The sequence below is a fragment of the Atractosteus spatula genome, chromosome 28 (genome assembly GCF_055471065.1).
Source record: "Atractosteus spatula isolate fAtrSpa1 chromosome 28, fAtrSpa1.hap1, whole genome shotgun sequence".
Taxonomy (NCBI): domain Eukaryota; kingdom Metazoa; phylum Chordata; class Actinopteri; order Semionotiformes; family Lepisosteidae; genus Atractosteus; species Atractosteus spatula.
This window is the reverse complement of record NC_142733.1, coordinates 9,186,439-9,212,251: the sequence shown is the minus strand read 5'-3', so window position 1 is coordinate 9,212,251 and position 25,813 is coordinate 9,186,439. Positions and strand designations below refer to the sequence as shown.

Sequence of the window (25,813 nt, the reverse complement as noted above, 5' to 3'; positions counted from 1 at the left end):
GTCAGGGATCTCTGGGTATAAAGATGGGTGGGACAAAGGGCAGAGATCACAACAATGGAGTTCAACTGCTTGGAAACAAAGCCAGGATTTAACACAATGAGCCGGAACCAGCAAGAAAACAATGATATCATATGGTTCCTACACAATACAGGCTTAATCTGGCCCACTGGATCAATAAACGTCTCAGCAAACAAACAGCAAAGATGTGCTGCGCAGCCCCCTCTAGGCTTTACTCCGGCAGGAATTGTGTTTTCAATCAGGCTCCAGTCTAGATCACACATGTTTGTCTGAAGTCACCCCAAATCAGGGCTGAAACTTAACTGATAATATGCAGCTGCTGTCCAAATGACAAAGTATTTGCTGTCATTACACACTTAATCTTTTTAAGTAACGTCTGCAGAAGAGGCAAATAAAAACAGACAGACCCAGCTTAAATTTGCATTCAAGTGGCATGGCTGGCTTAATTTAAAACCACAGCTAAAACAAACATGAGAACAAACACAGGTGTTCAGTGGAAATCTGCATTTTTGAACAGAAGCATCTCTTAAGATGATGAAAGATATTGTTCTTGATTGGTTATTATTGCCACTTACTCAACTAAAAACAACAACTGTCCAGGATCGGCATTGAAACAGTGCAGGTATGGGAGAAAGGCATGTACATGCTCCTATACAGAACTTCAAAATTTAGCAAGTACTGGGAACATATTTTACTGTATTTAAAATTACAACAAACAGCAGGATTAAATCAGGAATTGCAGTTTATTGAAATGTAGCAATGCCAGAGGCTCATGTGTTATCAAACTGATATATTTTAATATTTTAAATATAAGCAGCGATAAAACCATACAATGTGCAAATGTCCAGAAAACAAGTATATGAAAATAAGTCAATTTCCCTAACGTCCTAGCATTAAACATAATAAATCTGTTTGATATGGATCACGGACCCCCCAGGGAAATTCAGAAGAGCCAGGGAGGGAGGTGGTGTACTGTGCTCTGCTTTCTCAAGCAGGCTGAGTGTCCGAGAGAGGTCACTGCGCCCCCTGCAGGCGGAGCAGCCCGTCTGCGTACTGGAACTGCCCGCTGTTCTCGTACTCGTACATGTCCAGCGCCACCTCGCAGCTCTCGTGCACCACGCGCTCGCGGTCGCCCAGGTGCTCCCGCAGCGCCCGCAGGCAGGGCTCCTTGCCGATGGCGCCCAGGGCCTCCGCGCACTCGTGCCGCACCATGGCGCTCTCGTCCGCCCTGGCCAGCGCCGCGGCCAGCTGGGGCACGCAGGCCTCGTGCTGCACCTGCCCCAGGACGTAGCCCACCTCGTGCCGGAACAGGGCACTGCCGCACTGCAGCCCTGCCGGGAACACAGCAGACACGACCGGCTCAGGGCACACTCGCCTCGCCAGAAACCACATGTCACCCCGCTTCTGACCACTTCGTCCAGTACAGGGTCTCGATGGAGGGCGCATGCACAGAGACAGAGACACACACACACACTCACAACAGGACCAATTATCCCTGAAACCAATTAGCCTAACAGCATGTCTTTGGACTGTGGGAAGAAACTCATGAGAACATGCAAACTCCACACAGACAGCACCAGAAGGTCCAGGAACCCAGGGCCCAAGCGCTGTGAGGCAGCAATGCTGACCCCAGCACCACCGTGCCGTCCCATTAATTCTCGATAACACACACGCGCAACCTGCATGCAAACTGTGAGAACTGTGAGAACTGCACTTCACTCCTAAATGTTTTTTAGAATTTCCCTATACTTTAAAGCATAGCCATGAAGAAAAATAATTTGCTCAGATTTAAAGGAAGGTCAAGAGGGTCTCATGCTGTGAAACCGAAACCCCGTGCGGCTTGCCCACTCCTCCCGGCTGCGTCACACATACCGTCGGCCAGCGCCAGCACCGCCTCCTCCGTGCCCAGGTTCCTGAGGGCGAACATGGCTCTGTACCGGTCGAAGAGGGGCAGGGACTCGTCCAGCAGTCGGGTTCGGAGCTCTGGGACGCTCCTCTCCGGGGCCGGGGGGGCCGGGTCCACAGACATGTAGGGGCTGTCGTCTTTACACTGCTCCTGCCCGCTGGCCAGCCACTCGATCCGCCTCAGCGCCAGCTGACAGGTCTCTGCAACCTGAGGGGGGCCGAGGGCGGACACTCAGCTGCACAGACCCGCTTCGACCTGCCCGGCTGAAGCTCAGCACCGCACTGCTGCCATCCCCATATTCCAGCACTTAGAGCACTTCAGGATTTTACAGAGCCGTAGATAAGAGTTGTACTAGTTAACTGCTTAGATACACTTAAGCTTTATTTGGACCTTACCTCAATCACAGGGTCTTCAGAGTAACGCTTCAGGATATCCAGAACCTTGGGATTTCCTATTGCTCCTAAAGCTTCTCCTGGAAAGATAAGCAAAATCGGCAAGGGTTAAATCCGTGTACAACATTTTTATGCAGAGAACTCAACTGGACTCTTATCACACAGCGGCATGAACAACCCATGACAAGAAAGTGCTAGGGTGGGGCAAGCTACAGGGGTACCCCCTCTGCTTCCCACTGTGCGCACAGGCGATGCTCAACTGTCTGACGGTTACAGGACACCCCGTGTCTGGGGACTGACCCACGCAGAGTCCTCAAATACTCAAACCCTCAATCATGCTAATCACAGGAACAAGTCGAGGTTTATTCAATGTTTCGGAGCCTTCTTCTTGTGTTTCTTTTCTTCTCTTGTCAGAAGGAATAAACCTTTACTTGTTCCTTTGCAGCCTACGCATGCTGACGCAGCTCCCTGATTGAGCTACTATGCCTACTACTATACTAATACTGCTGTATTTCTTAACTTCACATCATCTGATCTAGCGACTTGTTCAGAGAGGTACTCCTTTAAGTAAAGGCTTCAGCTGCGGGGGGGGGAGAGAGATTCAGGACAACGGTTGGGAGCCCCCTGTTACAGAGATCTGAAAATTATCTGCACCTCTCCTGTCAGACAGCGGTTCTCGGGGCTCGGAAGGAGAACTGTGGACCCTCACCGGCCTCGTGTCGGACCATGGGCTCCTGCCGCGTGTCCTCCAGCACGGACACCAGCGTGGGGATGGCGTGCTCGTCCTGCATCTGGCCCAGGCAGTAGGCCAGCTCATGCTTCAGGAGCGCCGAGTCGTCCGCGAAGGCCTTGCTGATCCAGTCTATGGCGGCCGTCCCGCCCAGATTCCTCAGGGTGAACAGGGCCCTGAAACGCGCCCTGAGGGGCTCCTCGACGTTCACCAGTATACTTCCCAGCGCGTCGATTTCCTTGTCGTTCACCATCTTCCGTCAGAATCGAGTTTGCCTTCTGTTGTCGAGAACAGTTAACTATAATATCAAAATGATTTTAAATTCCTGATAAATATGGGATATATCTTGTTGGGTTTTTTTAACGAAACCCTACTTATAATTCAAAGAGGATAAAGTACATTTGCTCATCGAACGCTTTACAAATAAACGATCTGTTCAGGCGTATGTTGCAACGGTGAATTAATCGAATTAAGACTACCGGAAAGATTTCTGCAAATGACGCTGTTGTCTATTTGTGTTAAACGACAGTTCAACTGTCAGAACAATTATTATAAAACGATAAATGATAAAATACTAAACTATACGTGCAAAACATCAATATAGACACGACACACAGGGCGCAGCCATCTTGCCTCACTTTGCCCGGCGTAGACAAACACTCCTGTGGCAAAGGGGGGGGGGTGTTTAAGAGGGTGTTTCAAACGAATTTCGCTATTATAATTCAACATTAACGGAAGTTTACTAATGTACTTTTAATCTGTAAGCTTACACATTTTGTATAGATTTTCTGACAATATTTAATTAATTAATTCAACTTTTATTTGAATAAGGCTATACATATCTCCCCCTTGCAACGCGGTCCGTTGGTTCCGTCTGCTGTCTTCAATCAGAAGCGATTTAAAGCGCTGCGGTAGTTCTGGCTGCAGCTGCACACTATAGGTAGCGTGTGGTCCGGTTGGTGGTTAGTAGAAAATAGCTCAGAGAATGTCATCCAGCCGTTTCTTAAATGAAGTCAGCGTTCTACCATAACCTCCACAGCCCCTTGTGTCAAGTTTTAAACGCTCAGAGTTTTCACTTGTCTGATTATCTTTCACTGTTCATTCAGCTCCCCTCACAGTCTTCTAGTAGGTCGAAGCAGTGCATACTTTATGCATAGTAATATTTGTCAGTAATTCAGGGTTTTGTTGACAGGTAAATGCATATAAAATAGTGGTGCGTTTTAACACTGCTTGGGGTCCAATTCTTAAAAGGTTGCCATTCAGCTATTAATAAAATTTGTAAGTTAATTACACTATAAAAACAACTAACACACTGGGTATTTCCATTTGACCAGAATGATACATCACAAAACGCACCTTGGTCATTCTGTGCTTTTTCCCTTTTAAGAGCACAGCTATCCCAACCTCATTTCTAGAGAGCGAGATCTTCTATTTTTTTGTCTCATCCACACTTGCCATTACTTCACTGATAGAAGTTCTACCTGAATAAACGAGGGTGTCTCACTGGTGCAGTGGTTCAGTTACGGACCTGGGGTGCCATCACGGTGGGGTTTGTATGCTCGCTCTGTGTTTGTGTGGGCTTCCTTGGGGTGCTCTGGTTTCTTCACACAGTTTGAAGAGGTGCTGGTTAATTGGCTTAATTGGTTAATAGGTTAATTGGCTCTGGCGTGTGTGTCGACCCCGTGAATGACTGCCGTCCTGCCCAGGGTGTATCCCACCTTGCGCCCAGTGCTTGCCAGGACAGGCTCCGGCTCTCCTGCGACCACAGACAGAATGGACTGATTAGAAGATGGAAGGATAAATAAAATGTGTTTTAGATTTTTCACTTTCTCATTTCACAGGTAAAACGTTTTAAAATCATTTTAAAAAAAAAAGCTAATTTAGAAGCCATGAAAAGGAGAAAATATGTAAAAAAACACGTTTTGACTCTGCAGTGGCAGACTTATTGCTAGATCTTATTTGGTGTTCTGGGCTTGTCTGCACATTCAGCAAACAAGTAATCATAAATCCTCTTAAATGAAATTCCTTCAAAGCTGGTGACACACAGCATAATTCTCACAGGGTCACCTCAAGCTCAAGCTAACAAACAAACCTGTCACCTCTCAAGGAGGGGAGGGCTATGAACTTAGAGCTGGAGAGTTTTGAGGTCAAATCTTAGGTGAGACACAACTGTTGAAGCCCTGAGCAAGACATGTCGCTCAGACTGCTTTGGTTAAATGCTGAGTTACATAAGCAGGTAATAATGTAAGATGCTCTGGATAAGTGAAAATGAATAATATAAAGCTGCATTTATTAAAACAATGCTCCTGCTGGGTAAATATGCATACACTCATTTTATGGTGTCAAATTAACATGAAAGTCATTTTCAAAGTCTTAATAACAAAAGAGCAGGTACAAATGACAGGAAGCCATTCAGTTCTCCTTGCTCATTTGAACGCTAGTAGCTTACGGAGTCAGGGATCTTGTCCAGACACATTTTGGATCCCTAGAAATGAGCATCAACAACACGTCTGCACAATCCGTTAATAAAAAAAACATGAAAGAACATTAACCACTGACACCATCGAACCACATTGTTATGCATTCTGAAAGAGTGATCAAAAGCAGTGATATCGCATTTTAGTCTGCTCCTGTCCATGCCAGGGCTCAGAAACTCAGAATCAGGAATGGGTCCGGTCAGTACCGGGACCACAGATCTAAGGAGAACCAAGTTGCTGCTGCACATGGTCTTCGTGGACCAGAAGGTTGCACACGTCCCAGTGTGGTGCTATAGGGAGTACTGTCCCTTAGATGAGACATTAAAACTACTGTTTAGACCACTTTTGCAATGAAAGATCATATGAAAATGATATGATCTCTGAAAACGTAGGGGTGTCAACCTTGGTCTCCTGGCTAAAGTCCACTCTTGACCTCTATGAAATGACCTTCCTAAAGTTCCCATTAGTTCTAGCGGTGGGGAGTTTCTCATTCTCAGCTAAGTTGCAGTGCAGCGGTGCAGAAGAACCTGATGTGTTACCACATGGCATCCAGGTGGGGACTGTATTTCAATGAGGTGTGGATGGGGTCCTCTTTTATATGTGAACAGCTCTACATACAGTAAGTACAGTGTACTACTATTTGTTAATAAAAGAACCAATCACCATGCTGACAGCAAAACTACAGGTATCTTTTATCAAGGCACCTGACAACACAGATAATCCAGTGAACTACATTCTACAGATGGAGCTTGCAAGCTGGCCTGTCTGAGGCATTCTTTCTGTCAGTTGAAAAGTCCCTGATTAAATGTTACCTTATCTCTGAAGAAGATGGTATTTGTTTGCTGACGCTAACTACATCAATGCAATGACCCAGGAATAGCTACTAGAGAAGTCTAGTAGTGAAAAAACAATTGACAATTGTGTTACCTAATCTGAAGGTCACCTTATTCCTGGCATGGGCTTCAGCCATCCAGAGGAATGGCTTTCCTACCCTGGAATCACAGGACTACACCCTGGACAGGTCGCCTGTCCATCACAGGGGATGCACATGGGGGTAGTCTTGTGGCGGCCTGCATGTCTTTGGAAGATGGGAGGAAGCTGAAGCACATAGCGAAAATCCCCATAAACCTGGGAAGACCATGCAAACTCCACACAGATTCCAGAATCGACTGCAGGATACAAACGCTGTGGGGCAGCAATGCTAACAGCCATACCTCTGCCACACACTAATTTGTAAAGTGATGTACAGGAACCCTCTGGAATATCGTACTGGGACAGCAAGACAGAAAGGATTAAAAGATTGTTGGTAAGTCTTATCATTAATCACAGAGTTAGATCTGCAGCTATACATCACTTTGGCATTTATAATAAAGGTAGCACAACTGTCAATTGTTTTTTCTGTTTGACTGGTTTAATGAAAAAAGTGCTCTTGCGCCCTCTGCTGGCATTTTGTAGAAAACACAACAGTCATTGTTAAGTAGGTGGTGGATCAGTTTTGTATTTTTAACGCTCTCAGGGACAGGGAGAGAAATACCTCCAAATACAGGGTGAGCATACAGCTGTTCTACTCCTCTGCAGAAATCAACAGGAAGCCCCCCTGCCCCCCGCCCACACCAACACACACTTACACACCACAGAAAGCAACAAAGCTCTGAGAGGGAACCAGGAAGTGAAACATAAACACAGGTCTGTTTTCCACCCATCCATTTTCTAACCACTTCATCCAATTCAGAGTTATGGGGGAGCCGGTGTTTCTTTTAGCAAGCAACGGGCGTAAGGCGGGGTACACCCTGGAAGGGACGCCAGTCAATTGCAGGGGACACACAGAGACACACACGCACACTCACACCAAGACCACTTTTCCTAGAAGTCAATTAACCTACCAGCGTGTATTTAGACTGTGGGAGGAAACCCACACAATCTCAGGGAGAACATGCAAACTCCACGCAGACAGCCGCCCCAGCGCTGCAAGGCAGCAATACTGAGGCCAGCCCACGTCCTGTTTTCAGCTTTGATAAATGTGCCCCCCTTACCTACATGTCAACAATACCTAGTTTAAGTTTTAGTAAGCTGAACTCCAGTTGGAATTAACCTTATCGTACCCCTGGAGCGCTACTCCCTAGGAGGCACACAATGCACTACTTGAGAAATGACATCTCTCCCCAACCACAAGCCAGTAATACTGACTGGCTGCCACCTTGTCAGGACCACTGCCAGGCCCCACGCAGCTCCGGAGCGAAATAATTCCCGCTGACGGGGTGTGCGGGCCAAGGGGATCTAGTCCTGCTCCCGCTGCAGGTAATCGCACAGCAGGGCCCGCACCTCCTCGGCCGCCGGGTCGTCCATGCTGGGGGGCACACTGTCGCAGGGCTGCGGGCAGTCGGCCCCGCCGACGGCCTCCAGCCACTCCTGGTTGAAGGAGTCGCTGTGCACCTCGCAGACGTTGTGCAGGATGCAGCAGGCCAGGATCATGGTGGGCACCAGGTCCAGGCTGCAGTCGTTGCGCTTGTGCAGGCACTGCCAGCGGGCCTTCAGGCGCAGGAAGGCGTTCTCGATCACGCTGCGGGCGCGGCTCAGCCGGTAGTTGAACTTCAGCTGGCGGGCCGTGAGCTCCGGGCCCTCCGGGTAGCACTTCATCAGCCAGCTCTGCAGCGGGTAGGCGGCGTCGCCCAGCAGGAAGTACTTGAGGGGCCGCCCCATGAACTCCTTGGGCGGCTCGGGAAAGAGCCCCCCCTCGCTGGCGGCGCCCCAGAGGGTGGAGCTCTGCAGGATGGCGACGTCCTCCGTGCTGCCAGGGAAGCCGGCGCAGGCGTCCCAGAACTGGCCCAGCCCGTTCACCACCCCCTGCAGCACCACCGAGTGCCAGCCCTTGCTGTTCCAGTAGTCGGCGGTGTAGCTGGGGGGGGCGATGATGGCGACGTGCAGGCTGTCGACGGCGCCCACGCAGTGCGGGAAGCCCCAGCGGGTGTTGAAGAGGCGCGCCATGTCCTCGAGCTCGTGGGCGCTAGGCGCCTGCAGGTACAGCGGCTTGAGCAGGGCCACGATGGCGTGGCACACGTCGCGCACGCACTTGCACACGGTGGAGCGGCCCACGCCGAACAGCGCGCTGATGGTGCGGTACTCCACGTTGGTGGCCAGCCGCCACAGCGCCACGGCCACCCGCTTCTCCAGGGGCAAGGCCAGGCGGAAGTGGGTGTCCTGCCGCGCCAGCCTGGGCTTCAGCTTGTTGCAGATGTAGAAGAAGGTGTCCCTGGACATGCGGAACTTCTCCAGCCAGTCCCGCGGCTGGAACTCGTTCATCACCACCCGCTCCCACCAGTCCGTGCTCTGGATGTTGGTCCAGGCCCGCGTGCGGGAGCTGCAGGTGCAGCGACTGCTGCGCGCCACCAGCATCTTCACAGCCAAAAAAAAAGAAAGAACAGGGACTCAGAGGGGGGAAAACGGCAGGGGGGGGGGAGGTTTTCGAAAACCAACTTTCATCCAAAATCATTTTTCAATTCCAATACAAAAAAATATATACGCTTAGCGGTTTGTGACTTTCGGGCACATGGGAGCGACTGCCATGCTCAATCCCATCAACCCCTGCAAGAGCAGGTATTGTGGGATACATATAGACTGTACACGGGCTGGACAAAATCACGTCGTCGCACGCCATCCCAGAAACACCTTGACTGACGTATTAATTGATGCAACCTTGGTGGACAGCACTGGAAATCAAAATGTGACAGCACATAGGCTCGTTAAGTGAATAAAGGAAATACAAAAAATTCAAGAAACCGTAAAAGAAAGAAGCTGATCTTACGACGCTTAGACATCTAGGCTTCAAGTCCTTTGTACACCTTATCACAAGTGCTTCCAAAATCCAAAATCTCCAAAAAGCTTTGGAGAGTAACACAATACATTCCAAAAACGCCATCAGAATAGCTCCTAACACGCTTTTTAACTTAAACTTGACCTAAACAGAAGATGTAAAAAGCAGAGCTGAAAGTTGTCAAATTAAAAAAAAAACTGAGTGAACTCACAAAAATGGACACATTTCAGCAAAGACACGCAAATGCAGACGACAGTAAATTTAAAGGTATTTTTTTAAAAAAGTGTTCCACACTACTGTGGGTCTATGCCAGTCCGAGAGCCGCTTGTCATCGATTTAGTGTCTTTGGTTATTAAACATCACATTAACCTATGGGAAAGGGAGAAGAAGGAAGTGTTGTTTGTGTGTTTCACTCTGCCCACACAGAGGGCTTCCCAGCGGAGCTCTGTCAAGTGAAGAAATACTAACAAAACAGAACAATGTTATCAACAGCAATGGATCAACGACAAATGATTCTTGATCCATTCCTGCAAGAGACCCGTTGATCTCCCGTCGGCTCCCACTCTATTCTTTAAACCTTGAAGTTTACGTTTAAATCAGATTTTCAGAGTTTGGATTAGTTGTAATCTGGATTTTTTTTTATCTCCTACGCTTTTGATCTTGGGGCGGCGATTTCGTTTTTCTAGTAGAACATTTTCCAAACCTAAACCGGGTCAGGAATTGCGAGAGGCTGAATCCAGTTTAAAAAGGTGAACGCTGGCTTTTAGGACAACACTCAGGCTGGATGAAATTAAAAACAACGCCGATGAAAGAAAGGCTGCACATTGAAGCTACAGACAAGGACTTTCCCCCCGTTTTTGAGAGGCTGCAGCCAGCGTTTTTAACGACCAATCGGTAAGAAAGGTTCTCTTTTTGACCAGCGTTGATTCACTGTGAGACAAATTGCATGAAACATTGGCAATGCCTGGCTGTCGCGTTGTACCTTAGTCTCAGTTCGAGCTGGTGCCCACGGTGAATGTTGTAAAACACTTCTATTGTTAGGATTAATGAAATACTAAAGACAGGTGCAACCACACAATCCCGGCAGTGCAACCGAGGATAAAACAATGTTCATCAAAGACAGAGGGAAATCATGCTTGTGCTGCGGTACTTGTCTGTGGGCTGAGATGATGCGCATTCATGCAAGGATACAACAAAAGGAAGGTGCATTTAGAAATGGGACCTACTGACACTGCACACAGTACACTGCTAGGAGAGATGTCCAGTACCCAGGACACTTCGGATTTAACACTGAACCCAGGTTTACTTCGAAAACTATTTTCGCAGAAGGCGAATTCTGGTTAACTAGTGCTCACTGGTTCAACAATATTTACCATAAGCATCCTCCTCTGCCTCTGAAAAAAGTATTGCCTGTGTCTGACTCGCCTCTGTATTTCATTTCGTCTCTGGACACTGGCATTGTTAATATCTGCTCTCCGTTTCATAAGCATGTACAGCAGGAGGAACATCAGGGGCTGTAGGGCTTCTTCTCCAGCCATTTCCTCAAAGAGCCAGGTCAAACCACAGAGAGCTGCAAAAATAAATGCTTTGAAAGGAAGTCGAAAATGAGCGACGCGCTTGTTTTTCCTGTGTGGGGAAGGGAGAGGGAAATAGACATGGCGGTAGCGCGCCCCCTGCTGGTCACGGGTGAATAATACAGCGCGACCCTTTACCGTAAGTACGACAACAGGCGCATCTCTTGTTTTAACACATTTACATGCAAATCCCGAAACACCGACAGAATATATGTGACCGGCCTGTTGTGTTGGACCACTGGAGCCGGGTTTTTATGCCTGGTTTCCACTAGCCCTTCCTAGGTATAAAAGGGCTGAATGTATCTAAAAGGGTGCGCCTTCTTCTGCTGAATCTTTCCCTGGTGTGGGTCATAGATGTACGGTAACGCTAGTATATAAGAACATAAGGTTACAAACGAGAGGAGGCCATGCGACCCATCTAGCCGTTTATAGTTAATAGTTAAAAGCTAAAAATCGCTATGTCTTGCGTTGCACGTATCAAAAAAGCCGAAATTATGTCTCAGAACGCCAGGTGAGAAGACCTTCAGAAAAACAATATCTCGAATACTTGAGCATTTCACTCTTAAGAGTCCGTCATTTTTTTTTCCAGCAGCGCAATGCTTTTACCTTGTTCCTGCACTATTTAGTTTGTTTTTTGGACTTGATTAATGAAACTGATGTAGTACATTAGATTAAGATTTTACAGTTTCTACATATAGAGTCTTGGACAAGCGTGTCGGCTATATAAGTCAAATGTTAAGGATGGCAACTAGTAATACTAACTTTGTAATAATGTGTGTATGACTTGAGCGCACTGCCGCCACCTAGCGTCTGGAAAACGTGGCCTTCGTTGCCACAGCAACGCGCCGCAGCCCTTTTCTTGTATTGATTCAAACATTGTGTCGTCATCACGCTGGCTCCCAGAGTGCCCCGGGAGGCGAAAGATAAGTGTAGTCTTGCTCGTCCGCCATATTGGGAGAGAACGAGGAGGAAGAAAACAAAAAATTAAAAACAAAACCGTAAATACCGGTCTGTGCGGGGTGCCGAGCGGAGGTTTTTTTGATATACTGATTCTCGCTGACCGTGTATCGCGGCCGATACGTTTAAAACCCCCCAGCGCTGAGATCTGTAGGCAGTTTCTAAACCGGCACCCTTCGGCAGAGGTAAGTTTCCGAAGGAGCACAAAACGGTCTACTCTGGGAGAAGGCGAGGCTTTGTTTGGGGGGGTATTTATCTCATTAGGATTTGCTGTTTGTCAAAGAAAAGCGAATCTCCCTTAATTAATTAAGAGGGGATATGCCCTCTTCAGCGAAGAAATGCAGTATAGCTGCAGACTCAGCTCATCCCTAACGCCTACTAGCAGAATGGGAGTCCGTCTGTGGACTTTGTGTTGAGAAAAACCTCTAGACAGATTTCAGCGTTAATGAAAATGCGTGTTCTTCAGATATTTGCTGAACAACTGAAATCGGGGTGATGATGTTGCTTGTGAGAAACGAAATTCAATTATTAAGATAAGAGAGAGCTAACTGCGCTCAACTGTCAAGTATACGGTAGTTGACGGTGGGGTCGGTTGCTTTTTCGTGTCGAGTAAGAAGTTCAATAGGCGATACAGGAATGTCTGGAGGACAGCAATTTTTTGTATTTGTTTTGATGTCCCATTTTACGTGTTGGACAGCCCATCTTGTCCATCCGTTCGGAGACGGGGGCGTCGTATACGCTGGTGTCTCTGTTCGCTTTTTGCGGCTGGTTTCTGAGGCGAAGAAATAAGGGAGACGATTAGGATCAGGCAGAATTCCTGGGATATGTCGATTTTTTTTTTTCCCCCCGATCTGGGCTGGATATTTGCTTTGACGAAATGAGTAGAGTGGGTGGTATTTGGAAGTCACAGCTGTTGTAACACCTGGCCCACAACATGCCCTGACACAGCTGACCGATGGAGACCTACTGCTTGCTGTTCAAGGATTTAAGCTTCATGTGATATTTGTACATATATTGGTCTGCTTGTGTCCTTCTTTCGTAAAGCTTTCCCATATACGAAAACGATATCGAAATTAATCGCATGAGTCTATTAAATGGCAGCCAAAAAATGTATCCAGCCTGCAATCGCCTTAAAATCAAGTCAGATTTAGATTCATTCTGAATATATGATCAAACGTACTACTTTGCCTTCTGGGTTTAGTGAGGACATGTTTAAATTGCAGTTCTTGCATTGTGTGAATTTGTAATATGTAAGGGAAAGTGAGATCACTGGGCAAGTTTGTGATCAAACATACTGACCTACAGTAGGTGTATAGAGTTTCGTTACCCGCAGACGACAAAGACGGTTTTTTGTTACTCTTTTTCTCAAACAAGTACCACAAACTACATGCTGCTTGATAAAGGCAGGTGCTATCTTTGTTGTGGAAGCTTGTCTTGCATATATTTCTTTACAGTGTTAAGGTGTGTTAAGTAATAGTAACATTAGTGTACACATCTTATTTTTGTGCAGAACAAGGCAATGCAATCATTAACATGTCTGTTTTACTTTCTAGGTTATACTGTTCAAATCATTATTGCATTGTGGCCATCATACAAATTGTAAGCACACTGAAAAGATATAACAAATAGAATTGTCAAGAGTTGTTTGTTTGCTATTCCCATTCCATTTTAAATATCGCTCTTGGGTACAATCCGTGTGACTGTGCACAAGGGAAAAGGGGGGATTGTAGGTAGATACCTCTGACCTGCCTTCCTTCAAGCCACTCATCCGTTAAGGGGTATCACAGCCCAATACCAGAAAGGTCAGTGCTACTTAGAGGAGAGGCCTTTCCCCACTGAGAGCACTGTATGTCTGTAGGTCCGGGGATGCCACAGAGGGGCGCTGTGTTATTGAGAGCCAGCTAAATAATCCCACCCTAAACTCAGCGCCACTTGGCCAAGGGAATAGCTGGATAGCGACAGGACGCAGGCTTGAACCTGGGATCTTAGAGCTCAGCCTGCACTCAGCCCTTTGCCCGCTGGGCCACAAAACAAAGCTTCTTTTAAAGAAAACAAAGCTGGTGAAGCTGCAGTCGTGGCTGATCCAGGGGTTAAGGGACAGAATGATGCTGACACGGTGGAGGTTCCTGAATGCTAAATCTGGTATCAATGACAGATGTGTATAATGGTCAAATCTTAGCACACGGCCACATTTGCAGTTTTGAAGTTGTGATCCAGTGATTGTATCGCCATGCATTTGTTGTCTATTAGAAATGCACCTTTCTCAAGGTAACCTATTAAAATACAGGGCTTTGCTTCTGAAATTAATAATGGAGAAACTCATTTCTCAGAGGGTTAGAATGAGTAGCTTCCAAGACACGAATGCAGGCCAGACGCTGAGAAGCAAAAAGGGGGGAGAAAAAATTGGGAGCAGTTTCCAGGTTGTTGCAAAAAGGCCAGGGATTTGACTCTACTTTCGTCCGCCACATCCCAGGAAACGTTTTGAGGTCGGACTCTTGTCTTCATCGTCTCTCCCGAGGATGGACCAGGACTACGAGCGCAGGCTGCTGCGGCAGATCAACATCCAGAACGAGAACGCCAGCCCCATCGTGAGTGAGCGATCCTCCGCCGCACGGGGCAGCCTTCAGGAGTCCAGGCTGCTGCTTGTTGACCTCCCCTCACCTGAAGCATGTGCCGGAGAAGGAATCTGACCAATTGATAGGCTGAGCAATGCGTGCTGTCAGAAGTAGTCGGTGCCCCATTCTTGACTTGATTTCCTTATCTCTTAAATCTGTGGTGTTACAAATAGATCATGTAATATTACCAATTAGAAGGGGCTAGCTTATTGTAGCTAATTAAAATGATCTTGACGCGTTGTTGCCTGAAACAAGTGGTGGCATCGGCTTCAGCAACATGGCTGTTCCACACCTCTACGTTCCTTTGTGTACAGAAGTGCCACCTCTTCTCGGCGTTAAAAGTGCTTGCCCATAGATCCCATCTGCGTCCTCCTGTGCATTCCGTCGTTGATTCTGAAGAGGTCCGTTGGGTTTACTTGTCTGTAGCTGTGAGAATTTTAAATATTCAGGTCTCTTCTTTCCAGTTGAAGAATGAATGTGGTTCTGTACTTCTAGCCCATCAGTGTAGGATATTCCATTGAGCCCAAGTACCCAGTAGCTCTTCTCTTGACTGATTCCAGAGTGGAAAATATATTTTTTAATTGTATTGTACCAAATTCCGTTATATATCTAAGTGTCATTTTTGAATAGGTGAGTAATTGTCTTCTAAATTAATATTCTTCTGATCTTCCAAAAAATAGATCCTAATGAATACAAAATTGGAGGTGAACTGTTCACTTCATGATTTGGTTGTTTTTAACACTCTAAGGTCTACTGTGCAATAGATAGCCAGCTCTTGAAAAATGGGAAATCAGCTGAATTCTTCAGAGAACTTGCACCTTAGCAGCAACTGTGAACTATGCGGATTAAGATATTTTGTTCACAGTAGAAAAAAGTAACCTTTCCTGATGCCAGACTTTGCAAAGCTTTGAAACTACCCAGAACTGTAGCAATAATAGTTTTCCGAAACCAACACTGAGCATCCAAGAGAACTGTAAACTTTGTACCAGGAGGGCTTTGTCTCTTGTACAACAGCACTGTAGAAGAAGGAGTGAAGGGTGAAACTCCATTGTGTTGGATAGTCAATTCATTTTGACAAAAATTAAACATTTGATGAACACTTTCCTCTGTCATTTGTCTGTATTTGTGCGTCCCCAGCTAAAGATTTTTTTTTGGTGTTTTTGGCACCTTTACAGAAAGCCCCTGAGGTCATGCGAACCCTGACGCCCACCAACTCGCCCATGTCTTCCCCAAGCAAACATGGGGACAGGTTCATCCCCTCCAGAGCCGGGGCCAACTGGAGCATCAACTTCCACAGAATCAATGTAGGTTTGCAAAAAGCCGAGCGAAAGATCTTCTGTGTATCTCCAGTTTGTGGGTTTTCTGAGAACTGGCAGAGCAGTGATGTGATTGCTGGTTATTGTGTGTGGTGGTGGCTTTTATTGTTGTGGTGTTAATACTAAAGTTTTTGTTTTCATTGCTGTTGTCTAAAACAAGACAAATTGGACAACATTGAAGCTTACTAAAGTATGTCATGAAAGATCAGGAAAAATCTGTAAAATTCTTTCTTGCATAATTTCATATTATATGAAAAGTTTTATGCACTACACTACAAATTGAAAAACCCAAATGAAACCAAGTACAATCCTTTTTGTCCCTTAAACTCTTTTGAACTGAAATTGTAATATTCATTTGTTTTAAAGTTGCATGGAGATATTTTCATGTTTTAAAGGATTAGAGTCTAGAGTTATATAAAAATGCTTGCTTTTACTGCAGTTTGTCTGAACAAAATTCAGAGACACTGGCATAATTCAGTGCCATATGTCATAGCCTGTGGGGACTATTGGCTCAAAACTGAAATATTTAAGAGTTGCTGACAAATGGGTTCTTGTAACCCATGTTACTGGATTCTTTGAAATGAGAAAACTACAACGCTGGCTTGTATAGAATTTTGATTGTAATTGTTAAGTGCAGATAAATATTTCATTTATACAGTAAATATATTGTACTTTTCCATGTGCCAAGAATTTCACATGTAGTGTAATTCTTCTATAATTTATTTTTAACAAATATATGTTATGAATTATCACATTTATAGTATTTGTTTAGGGTAAAAATGCACTGATTAAGTTGCTAATGTAATGTGAATAAAATTTATTTTCTTCCTGTTCAGGAAAATGAGAAGTCTCCCAGTCAGAACAGAAAAACAAAGGATGCAACATCAGACACTAGCAAAGGTAACATTCACCAAGAGCCTAGTCAGTCTAATCCAGTAACATCTCTTGATTATCCGGAAGATGTTCTCTGTACCCTGTCAATAAAAAGCCTGGTTTGACGTTCACGCATCAATAATGAAAGGCTTTCACAAAATTGGGACTTGTCTTGGACTAGCCACCTACAAGCTGGTAGTCAAACATGACGATTCTCTTCCTCAGCGGATGGCCTGGCGTATTCTGCCTTGCTGAAGAACGAGCTGCTGGGGGCAGGCATTGAGAAAGTGCAGGACCCGCAGACAGAGGATCGAAGACTGCAGCCCTCCACTCCGGAGAGAAGGAGCCTCTTCAATGTAAGGACGTGCTCACTAATGCACATGGCATCGCTGGCTGTTGTGGAGACAGGTCTGCAGTGCTGCTGGCCCAGTGTGTCCTGCTTTAAAGTAATTTCATCTTTGTTGTGTTTAGTATTCTCTCAGTGCCAAGCGCTCTACACCAGATGATGGAAATGGTGTTTCCCCCTACTCCTTATCTCCAGTCAGCAGTAAAAGGTAAGTCAGTTTTAATCCCCAGTTGTTTGCTAATGTGATTTGTTGTTCAGTTCTGTTTGTGAAGTCTTTTTATAAATATCTTGTCAGTGGCACAAAAGGATCTCAGAAAAAGTCTTTTCAACTCCCCTGGATAGAATAACAACTAAAAACCTGAAGGGATAAAAGATTTATGTTCCAAATGTATTTTTATAAAGACCTACTTATTTTTTTCCCTTTGGTAATGTGTTAAAAAATGGAGAAATAAATCTAAGAGCTCTCCTGGATATTTTGTCAAAGGCAGTTGCATAAAGCACATAGGCAGACTGTCAAGCAAGTTAATTTGCTCTTGGCCAGTTAAGTTCTCTGTTGTAATACAAGAACATCTTACTACAGACAATTTCAGTAGTTTTGTGTTCATTTAAAACTTTCACAATCAGTGTACCATAAAATATTACTTGGGGGAAAAATGTGAAAATATACACATTTGTTACATCACAAGAGTACATTGAAGCCATCAATGTAATCCTGTTTTACAGTATGTAGGTTTCTCTTTTTATGTTGTGTAATTGATGGAAAAACGTTGCTCAAGACATCATAAAACATGCTGCGTCGACAAAAAGGCTGTTAACTGTAAAACCAAACACGTTTTACTTTTTACTTAGATTAATTTTGATTCCCACAGTCCAAAAACATACTGGTAGGTTAATTGGCTGCTGGTAAAGCTGGCCCTGGAGTGAGTGTGGACGTCGCTCTGCCGTCACATCCAGGGTGTATCCTGCCTCGTGCCTGCTGCTTGCCAGGACAGGCTCCGGCTCCCCCGCAGCCCTGAGTTGGAAGAAGTTGTTAGAAAATGGATGTATGGAAATAACCCAAAGGGATAATCCTGATCTGTGACTTTTTATTAATTCCAATATCGCAGCCAGAAGCTGTTACGCTCCCCTCGAAAACCCACACGGAAGATCTCGAAGATCCCTTTCAAAGTGCTGGACGCCCCAGAGCTGCAGGACGATTTCTACCTGAACCTGGTGGACTGGTCTTCTCTCAATGTGCTCAGCGTGGGCTTGGGCACTTGTGTCTATCTCTGGAGCGCCTGCACCAGTCAGGTAAGAGTCGTCTCCCTCTGCTAGATCTATGGGTTTGTGTAGTGAGAAAAGAATCTCTTAACGTGCAGATTTCATTCGAACTGTATGTGGTATTTTACTCTGTTTGCGCATTTAATTGATCTTATGTACTTTTATGCAGAAAAATACCCCTTTTGTTACAATTGTTTTTTATCGCATAAAAAAAGTGCTGGGTTTGTAAACTGGATATGGATTATAGTATATCTTCATAATCCAAAGTAAAATTAAGAAGTCGATCATGGCTGATGAAGTGTGCGTTACCACTTGGTATAGTACCCAAGACCTAGAGAAGGAAAGTAGTTAGGGGTTCATCCTCTCTCCTTCGATGTAAAGCAGGAAACAAATTGTCAAAACCATGTCCTCTATGCTCTGTATGTACAGGTGACCCGCCTGTGTGATCTCTCTGTGGAAGGTGATTCTGTTACATCAGTTGGCTGGTCGGAAAGAGTAAGTTTGAACTTGTCAAATTAAATTTCACATGAATGCAGACTGAGTGGGATAGTGACGCAGTGGTCAGCTTTGCTGCCATGCAGCACTGGGACCCTCAGTTCAATTCTGGACTTGGGGTGCTGTTTGTATAGAGTTTGTATGTTCTTCCCACACTTGAATGGTTTTCCTTGGGGTGCTTCAGTTCCCCATGGTCCAAAGACATTGGTAGGTTAGTTGGCTACTATGAAAGTTGGCCCTGGTGTGAGTGTGTTTGTGTCTGTGTGTATCCTCTGATGGACTGGTGTCCCATCCAGCATGTATCCTGCCTTGTGCCTGTTGCTTGTCTTGATAAGCTTTGGCTTCCTCATGATCCTGTACTGGATAAAGCAGTTGTATAAATGCTGACTGTATAATAAAAAAAACCTGCATAATATGTACTTTAAAAAAAGTTATGAGAAGATGACTGGAAATATTATATGCATTTTTTTTCTCCTATGCAGATCTTACAAAAAATGAACATTATAGTAATTGTCATTTTTATAGGGGCTATATGCTAAATGCAATCAGTGTAAGTGTTTTATCTAAGTCTTTGATACAGTATTTGTGCTCGTTTTAAAAGGTTATGCTGGTTTGTTGCAGGGAAACCTGGTAGCAGTGGGAACTCACAAGGGATTTGTACAGATCTGGGATGCTGCTGCTGGAAAGAAACTGTCGACGCTGGAAGGACACACAGCTCGTGTGGGTGGGTGTCACAGTAGCAAACATGCATTCATCACGTCATTGCTTCTCTTTCAGTAACCACTTCTGCAATTCAGGGTCACAATGGTCCAGAGCCTGTCTGAGAAATCATTGGACACCAGACCTGAACATGCACACACTCATTTTTACACGGGCAAATTACTCTTCCAGCATGTGATTGGACTGTGGGAGGAAACAGAGCACCTGGAGGAAACCCATGTGACCTTAGGGAGGGAGAACATACAAACTCCACACAGACAGCATCCCAAGAATTGAACCTAGGGCTCTAGCCTTGCGAGTTGGCAATGCTAACCACTGCAATACCAAGCTGCCCTCATGCATTCATTTAAAAATTAGCTCTCTTCTCTTTGGGATTTTCTGTGGGATAATATGGTCCAGATTAAATGTAAAAAAAAAAAGTCATTGCAGGGTACAGCAGCAACGCCCTCTCACCTTCACTATCTGTCTCTCCCTCTCTCTCTCCCTGTGCACAGGGGCCTTGGCCTGGAATGCTGACCAGCTCTCTTCCGGCAGTCGGGACAGGATGATTCTCCAGCGGGACATCCGAACACCCCCCTTGCAGTCGGAGCGCCGGCTACAGGGCCATCGGCAGGAGGTGTGTGGCCTGAAGTGGAGCACCGACCACCAGCTGCTGGCATCTGGAGGCAACGATAACAAGGTAGAGGGAGAGCCCAGCTGTGCGGAATGGTTTTGGATGTGTGGTTACAGGCAGAGTTCACCTGAAAATCAGAACACTTCAATTCAGACAAAATCAGGTGAATTTGTAGATCTAATTGAGAATAATGGGGTGGAACTTTTGGCTTTATTCAGGAAAGGTTTGTTCGTGTTTAAGCATACGTAAAGTACAGATTTATCCTGTATGGGGGAAGTTATACAGTTGTCCATACAAAAAGTCTGTTGTTTTCCTACAAGCTCTTATTCTTTTGGTGAATATAAAAATGCCATAAGTATTTTTATTTGATGAATTCTGTCATTAAAACAGAAGGAAACTTCAAATTGTGTTACTTAGTACAGCCTTTATTTTATATCCTGATACAACTGGCATGTGCTGACTATGATCACTGAGTAATGATTCATGAAGAGTATGGCAAAAAAAGCCAATAATTCAGGTGGTGTTTGAGTACTTGTGCATTGTTAATTATAAAAAATTTCAAGTACAGTACTATGTTGGTGAACTCTAGTATGTCTTATGGTGAGCATTAACAGTGTTGTTTTTGTGTGCTTGTGCCGGGAAGCTGCTGGTCTGGAACCACTCGAGCGTGATCCCAGTGCAGCAGTACACCGAGCACCTGGCAGCAGTGAAGGCCATTGCCTGGTCCCCCCACCAGCACGGGCTCCTGGCCTCGGGAGGAGGCACTGCTGACCGCTGCATCCGCTTCTGGAACACGCTGACCGGCCAGCCCCTGCAGTGCATCGACACCGGCTCGCAGGTCTGCAACCTGGCCTGGTCCAAGCACGCCAACGAGCTGGTACGTACGGGCCCGGAGACGGCATCTGTCTAGCTTACTGCAAGCCTGTGGCAGTACTGTAAAGGCACAAAACACGTGTGGCTCTCCTTTTGTCCTAGCACTATATTTCCACATCTTACACAAAACTAATCCTGTCAAGACATTGTGGTGCCATGGATTTTGTTAGTGTGGGCCTTAAAATGTCTAAGGGTATGGAAACAACCAGTTTTGGGCTTTTTCTTTTTGGCACGGTTTGATATTTGATTTCTTGAATGGGAGAATTCAGCACACGGATTTGGTTACATTAGGGTGTACAGTATAGAGATCAGCTCTGTAATACCTGATTTTGAGATAATAAAGCTTTCTCTAGAACTGTCCTATAGAAAAGAAATACAAATGTTTGCTAAAGCTTATGGTGTTGAGTTCAATGTGTAAGATTTTCCTGTACTTTTGCTTACATACGTGTTTTCCTGCAGGTCAGCACACATGGCTACTCTCAGAACCAGATCTTAGTGTGGAAATACCCGTCCTTGACACAAGTAGCCAAATTAACGGGGCACTCGTACCGAGTTTTGTACCTGGTGAGTCCTGTGTTTTTTGGGTTTAATTTAATTTTTTGGGGGTGAATTCACCAGCTACAGACTTACCCAGGATTGTCTTGTGCAGGTGAGGGAGTTAGCTTCTGCATTGTTTTTCAGTTTTACTAATGATGCAGAACTCATTTTGTTATAATAAAATACCAGCTTTATTTTTTCTAATAAACACTCATTTTTTGTTTGCTTGATTAAAGTATATTAAATTGATTTTTTTCCGTATAATGGCTACATTTCACTCTATTGCACCAGGAGTCACTGTTTGCACACATTTAAACAGTTATCTCGGGTGCTCACTTCCCATCAGCGCATCCCACAATGAGCTTTTCTTCTAAAAGAAATATTAGTAGCGTCAGTGCTAATGCTAAATGAATGGCATCTAACCACGGATACCTTTCAAACATCACTTAATTACCTCAGCATGTAATTAAATTGAAATGAATGATATTTGGAAGAGGACTCGCCCCAGCTCACTCAATTTGCGTGGTTTCTTGGACAAGCATTTGGACACCAAACTCTTATGACCTGTTTTGGTGGCAAGAAATTTCCAAATGAGATCTGATCGTACCTTGAGTTTCTCCAAAAGCGGCAACTGGGGATTCATATTTGAAAAACTAAGAAGTTGAAATTTCTACAAAATAATTACTTGCACCCGAAGAAGGCCAAAACACTGAGTTTTTTCTCCTCTTTTCAGCATGGAATAAACCTATTACTTGTTCCTTTGCAGCCTACGCATGCTGACGCAGCTACCCACCTGAACTAAAATATTTACTGCATGAAATGAATTGAGGCATCATTTCTGTTGGTGCACAACCTGTACAATGCATAGCTTGCTTAAAGTTACCCAGGTGGCATCGTGCAAAAGGAAAGCCTTCAGCTCTTCCATTTCCTGACTGATTCTCTCTCTGCAGGCAATGTCTCCTGATGGGGAAGCAATAGTGACCGGAGCAGGGGATGAAACGCTACGATTCTGGAATGTATTCAGCAAAACACGATCAACAAAGGTACTTTCAAATCATTTGTTCACAGATCTAAATTGCTGCCTAACAAAGCATTCTTCAAACTGCGACAAACATGTTCTGTTGCTCTTTCTATAAAGAGACTCCAGCTGAAATATGCTACTCATTACTGATTTGTATCCACATTACCTTATATGCTTGCTTATTGTCTTACTGCTTGCTGTTTCATTTTATGTTTTTTGTGGGGCATTTGTACTTTGCATTGTGATTATTTCTACTGTACCAGCATGTAACCTCGCCTACTATTATATTGAGATGTACACTATAGTCATTAGTTCATGTAAATCTTGAAATTATTTAGGTTACCCTGGATAAGCAATTTGATAAGGAAGGTCTAAATGTACATCATTACTTTAATCTCATTTTTGTGTTTCTCTCTTTTTAGGAATCAGTTTCTGTTTTAAACCTCTTCACCAGGATACGATAAAACAGGAAAACAGCAAAAGACTTCAGTGGGAATACACTTTCTTCATCACATACACCATAACTTGCATGAGACTCATTGTGTAATTCCATCAATTTCTTTTGCTGGAGCAAAGAAGAAACTGAAAAAGAACTTTTTCCTAACCATTACATTTGTTTACAAAAAGACTTTTGTTTCAAGACTGCCAAATAAGGATTTAAGGAATTTCTTTCTGAATGTTTGTTTTTAAGTTTTGTTATCAGTGTACAGTTAAGTTGCTAATTTTCTGTGTTTTTTTGTTCTGTGGTCACATTTGGTGTTAAGCAGCCTTAATGAAGCATCAACCAATGCTGTATAAAAATGAGTTTAAAAGGGGGCATCTTTTTAGTTTAAAAATCCCAAAGGCTAATTTATTTTCAAGATGAGAATTTTAAGTCGTAAGGAAGACATTTAAGGGGGTAAAATCAGGCATAGAAATTGAAGTTGCATAGAATTATACTGTTTTTTTTAAAGAAAATAATCTAAAATTGTATTCTTTGAAATCTAGCAATTAAAATCAGGTCTTTAAATATTTCTGGCAGTTCCTAAAGTCAGAGGTGCGTGATTGAGAATGGATACATTTAGAATTTAATTTTTAATCGTTTTTTAAATTTCATCTTTTTTCCTTCATTAATGTCTTTTATGTGCCGCTGCTTTTCCTTGGGGGATGCCGACGCTGTGAAAAGCACTTGTTTTTAAAATGTTAGAAATGAGCAGGTAAGGCGGTTACTCAGAATGTGCTGTTAAAAAGAAGTAACCCTTGCTCATCTGTTATGTGCTTTTCCTCTTTTTTTCTGATGGGAGCAGTTCTGACTGTGTGCTTGTAAGAATTTGACACTTTGTACCAGGTGGAAAATGAGGACATGAGATGCACAACCCGAGCCTGCAGTGTTTATTGACAGTGGAGGTTGGTGTGAAAGGATCAGAATTCTATTCAAACAGTTTAATTTCTTGCCAGTTTGTACCCTTCATTAGTGGCGATTTTGATCACAAGCGAAGGTGGAAGTGCAGTAGGCAGGGCTCCAGAAAGCGAGCTGTGAAGGGCCTCCTGAAAAGCAGAGGACAGGTTGTGCAGGGCTCCTTATGTAGCTTCTCCTGTTGTAAAGGGCCTTAATCTGAACATTAGAAGGCAGTTTTGAATGTGACCATAAAAGGGCACAGTTTTTTTGAGGGGCTTATACACGTCTAGTTTTAACTGTAATTGTCCGTAAACTGGGCCCCTCTCCCTCACAGCAAGGCTATGCAACAGATGACTTTTATTCTCAAGGTTTAAAGTACATCTGGTCACTTGTGATAAGAGGGATCTCTGCAAATGCATTCCTGGAGTTCCACCCATTACACTTCCCTGGGCTGTTTTGAGTGGCTGTACTTTAGGCAAGTCCCTGTTTTAAAAATGGGTAAAACCTTGGATTCCAAAATATTATGTTCCATTTTATTTCTGAGAAAGAACAGGGGGGTTTGTCTGTTTGGATTTTATTCCTAGTAAATGGGTTGTTCTTTGTCTCCAGAAGAATCAATGGTGTGTTTATTGGAGTAGTTGAAATGTGCTGAAATAGAGAATCTGACTGTAATACAGCCAGAATAATGGCCAATTGCCTGTGTACCCTTCATTATGTTTCTTGCTTTAACATCACAACTGCCAACTTGTACAGCTTAAAGAATGTCTAAAATATATCACAAAATGTGACCTGGTATGTTATATACTCTGTGCATAAGTTGTAAATAAGTGCAGTGTTTAATGTAACTCTGTTCCAGGCATTAAACTCTTAAATTCACCTATCCATCTCCCCAAGCTCTTTACAGGTGTTTGCGTATATGAAACTGCAAGAATCCAATTTTAAAAAGCAGTAAGTGTATGATGAGTGCTTCATATTACTATTTCGTATAAGGGTTTTTTCTATAGTCGGCTAAAAGTCAGCCTCATAAATACAAAATATGAAATTCTTTGATTGCAAATGTAGTTTTTGCTCTGAACTAACAGCTCCATATATACACACACGTGTATCAGAATGTAGCTCTTTTGAATGACTGTCTTTAGGTAGATACCAAAGCTACAACTGCATTCTTCCACCAGCTACAACTGTGCCTCACTGCTGTGGGGAAAAAGTGTAAAACTAAATGAATTAAATGGAATCGGTGGAACTGAGCCTGCCCTGCACCTCGCTAACAGTGCTAGCAACAGCTATTGCTACAGCTAACCAGCAGAGGACAGCCATGCACACGCAAGTTTAGATTCACATCTACAACACAAGCTTGTAGTTATAAAAATGGAAACACCTGGGTAAATAAGTGAGCCCAGGTATACTGAAAGCAAGGACTCATGCAAAGCTGTGAGTCCACTTGTTGTCCAAGTGGCTGAAATGGGTCTTCATTATTTGAAGTGACCAAAAAAAGATGCAGGCAATAATTAAAGTCACAAGAAAGGAAAGACACTGAGAGTGTATTAGTAGAGCAACTTCTACTTCGGCCTTTTATAGTGAGATACAAACTCCACATAAGTTGCACTTCTGAGAACAGCCAGTCGGGCAGTATGCCACTAGGGACAGATGAAACTGGATGTGCACTCTGTGTGAGAGCGAGCTGTGTTTTTGCTTGCTGCATCTTTGCTAAAGTATTTGAATGAGCAGAGGGAGAAGAATTCAAGGTTTTCCCATCGATGTCCAGAAAAGAGCCGAGGGGGGGAAGATTCTGGAATGTAGCTACAAGCTGTTGTTGGTGCAGAGACTCCGTTATCCCTAGAACTGCATTGATGTGGAAATCAATCAACATCTGCTCATCCCATTAAGACATACACACACAA

The 25,813-nt window shown here is 44.3% G+C and overlaps 3 protein-coding genes across 4 annotated transcripts; 1 reads left to right on the top strand and 2 right to left on the bottom strand.

Annotated features, from left to right (window-relative positions):
* Window positions 1-745: 745 nt before the first annotated feature.
* On the bottom strand, window positions 746-3,729 carry dohh (deoxyhypusine hydroxylase/monooxygenase). Its single transcript, XM_088907617.1, has 4 exons — window positions 3,026-3,729; window positions 2,320-2,396; window positions 1,891-2,131; window positions 746-1,349 (listed from the first exon to the last, which is right to left on the bottom strand). The coding sequence occupies exons 1-4, from the start codon at window positions 3,297-3,299 to the stop codon at window positions 1,033-1,035; spliced, it is 909 nt and encodes a 302-aa protein (XP_088763743.1). The 5' UTR covers window positions 3,300-3,729; the 3' UTR covers window positions 746-1,032.
* A 3,274-nt stretch (window positions 3,730-7,003) lies between these two features.
* On the bottom strand, window positions 7,004-10,892 carry LOC148813996 (uncharacterized). Its single transcript, XM_088907450.1, has 2 exons — window positions 10,708-10,892; window positions 7,004-8,916 (listed from the first exon to the last, which is right to left on the bottom strand). The coding sequence occupies exons 1-2, from the start codon at window positions 10,870-10,872 to the stop codon at window positions 7,801-7,803; spliced, it is 1,281 nt and encodes a 426-aa protein (XP_088763576.1). The 5' UTR covers window positions 10,873-10,892; the 3' UTR covers window positions 7,004-7,800.
* A 917-nt stretch (window positions 10,893-11,809) lies between these two features.
* Window positions 11,810-24,792, top strand: fzr1a (fizzy/cell division cycle 20 related 1a). 2 transcript variants are annotated; one of them, XM_088907448.1, is made up of 14 exons: window positions 11,810-12,050; window positions 14,339-14,453; window positions 15,656-15,784; window positions 16,633-16,696; window positions 16,895-17,025; window positions 17,141-17,223; window positions 18,122-18,305; window positions 18,705-18,770; window positions 19,392-19,494; window positions 19,985-20,169; window positions 20,747-20,980; window positions 21,436-21,540; window positions 22,464-22,556; window positions 22,957-24,792. In XM_088907448.1, exons 2-14 carry the CDS (start codon window positions 14,385-14,387, stop codon window positions 22,996-22,998), a joined length of 1,488 nt encoding a protein of 495 aa, XP_088763574.1. In that variant the 5' UTR covers window positions 11,810-12,050; window positions 14,339-14,384; the 3' UTR covers window positions 22,999-24,792. The 2 variants fall into 2 exon arrangements, with proteins under 2 accessions (XP_088763574.1, XP_088763575.1); XM_088907449.1 differs by lacking the exon at window positions 21,436-21,540.
* Window positions 24,793-25,813: the final 1,021 nt, after the last annotated feature.

Excerpts from the sequence above, each read along its gene's own strand:
- dohh (XM_088907617.1), bottom strand. The coding sequence starts at position 3,299 with ATGGTGAACGACAAGGAAATCGACGCGCTGGGAAGTATACTGGTGAAC. Across the intron at positions 2,397-3,025 it reads CATGGTCCGACACGAGGCCG|GAGAAGCTTTAGGAGCAATA; the intron begins GTGAGGGTCCAC and ends TTATCTTTCCAG. Across the intron at positions 2,132-2,319 it reads CTGAAGACCCTGTGATTGAG|GTTGCAGAGACCTGTCAGCT; the intron begins GTAAGGTCCAAA and ends GGCCCCCCTCAG.
- LOC148813996 (XM_088907450.1), bottom strand. The coding sequence starts at position 10,872 with ATGGCTGGAGAAGAAGCCCTACAGCCCCTGATGTTCCTCCTGCTGTAC. Across the intron at positions 8,917-10,707 it reads GGCAGAGGAGGATGCTTATG|ATGCTGGTGGCGCGCAGCAG; the intron begins GTAAATATTGTT and ends TTGGCTGTGAAG.
- fzr1a (XM_088907448.1), top strand. The coding sequence starts at position 14,385 with ATGGACCAGGACTACGAGCGCAGGCTGCTGCGGCAGATCAACATCCAG. Across the intron at positions 16,697-16,894 it reads AACATCAGACACTAGCAAAG|CGGATGGCCTGGCGTATTCT; the intron begins GTAACATTCACC and ends TCTCTTCCTCAG. Across the intron at positions 19,495-19,984 it reads AGGACACACAGCTCGTGTGG|GGGCCTTGGCCTGGAATGCT; the intron begins GTGGGTGTCACA and ends CCCTGTGCACAG.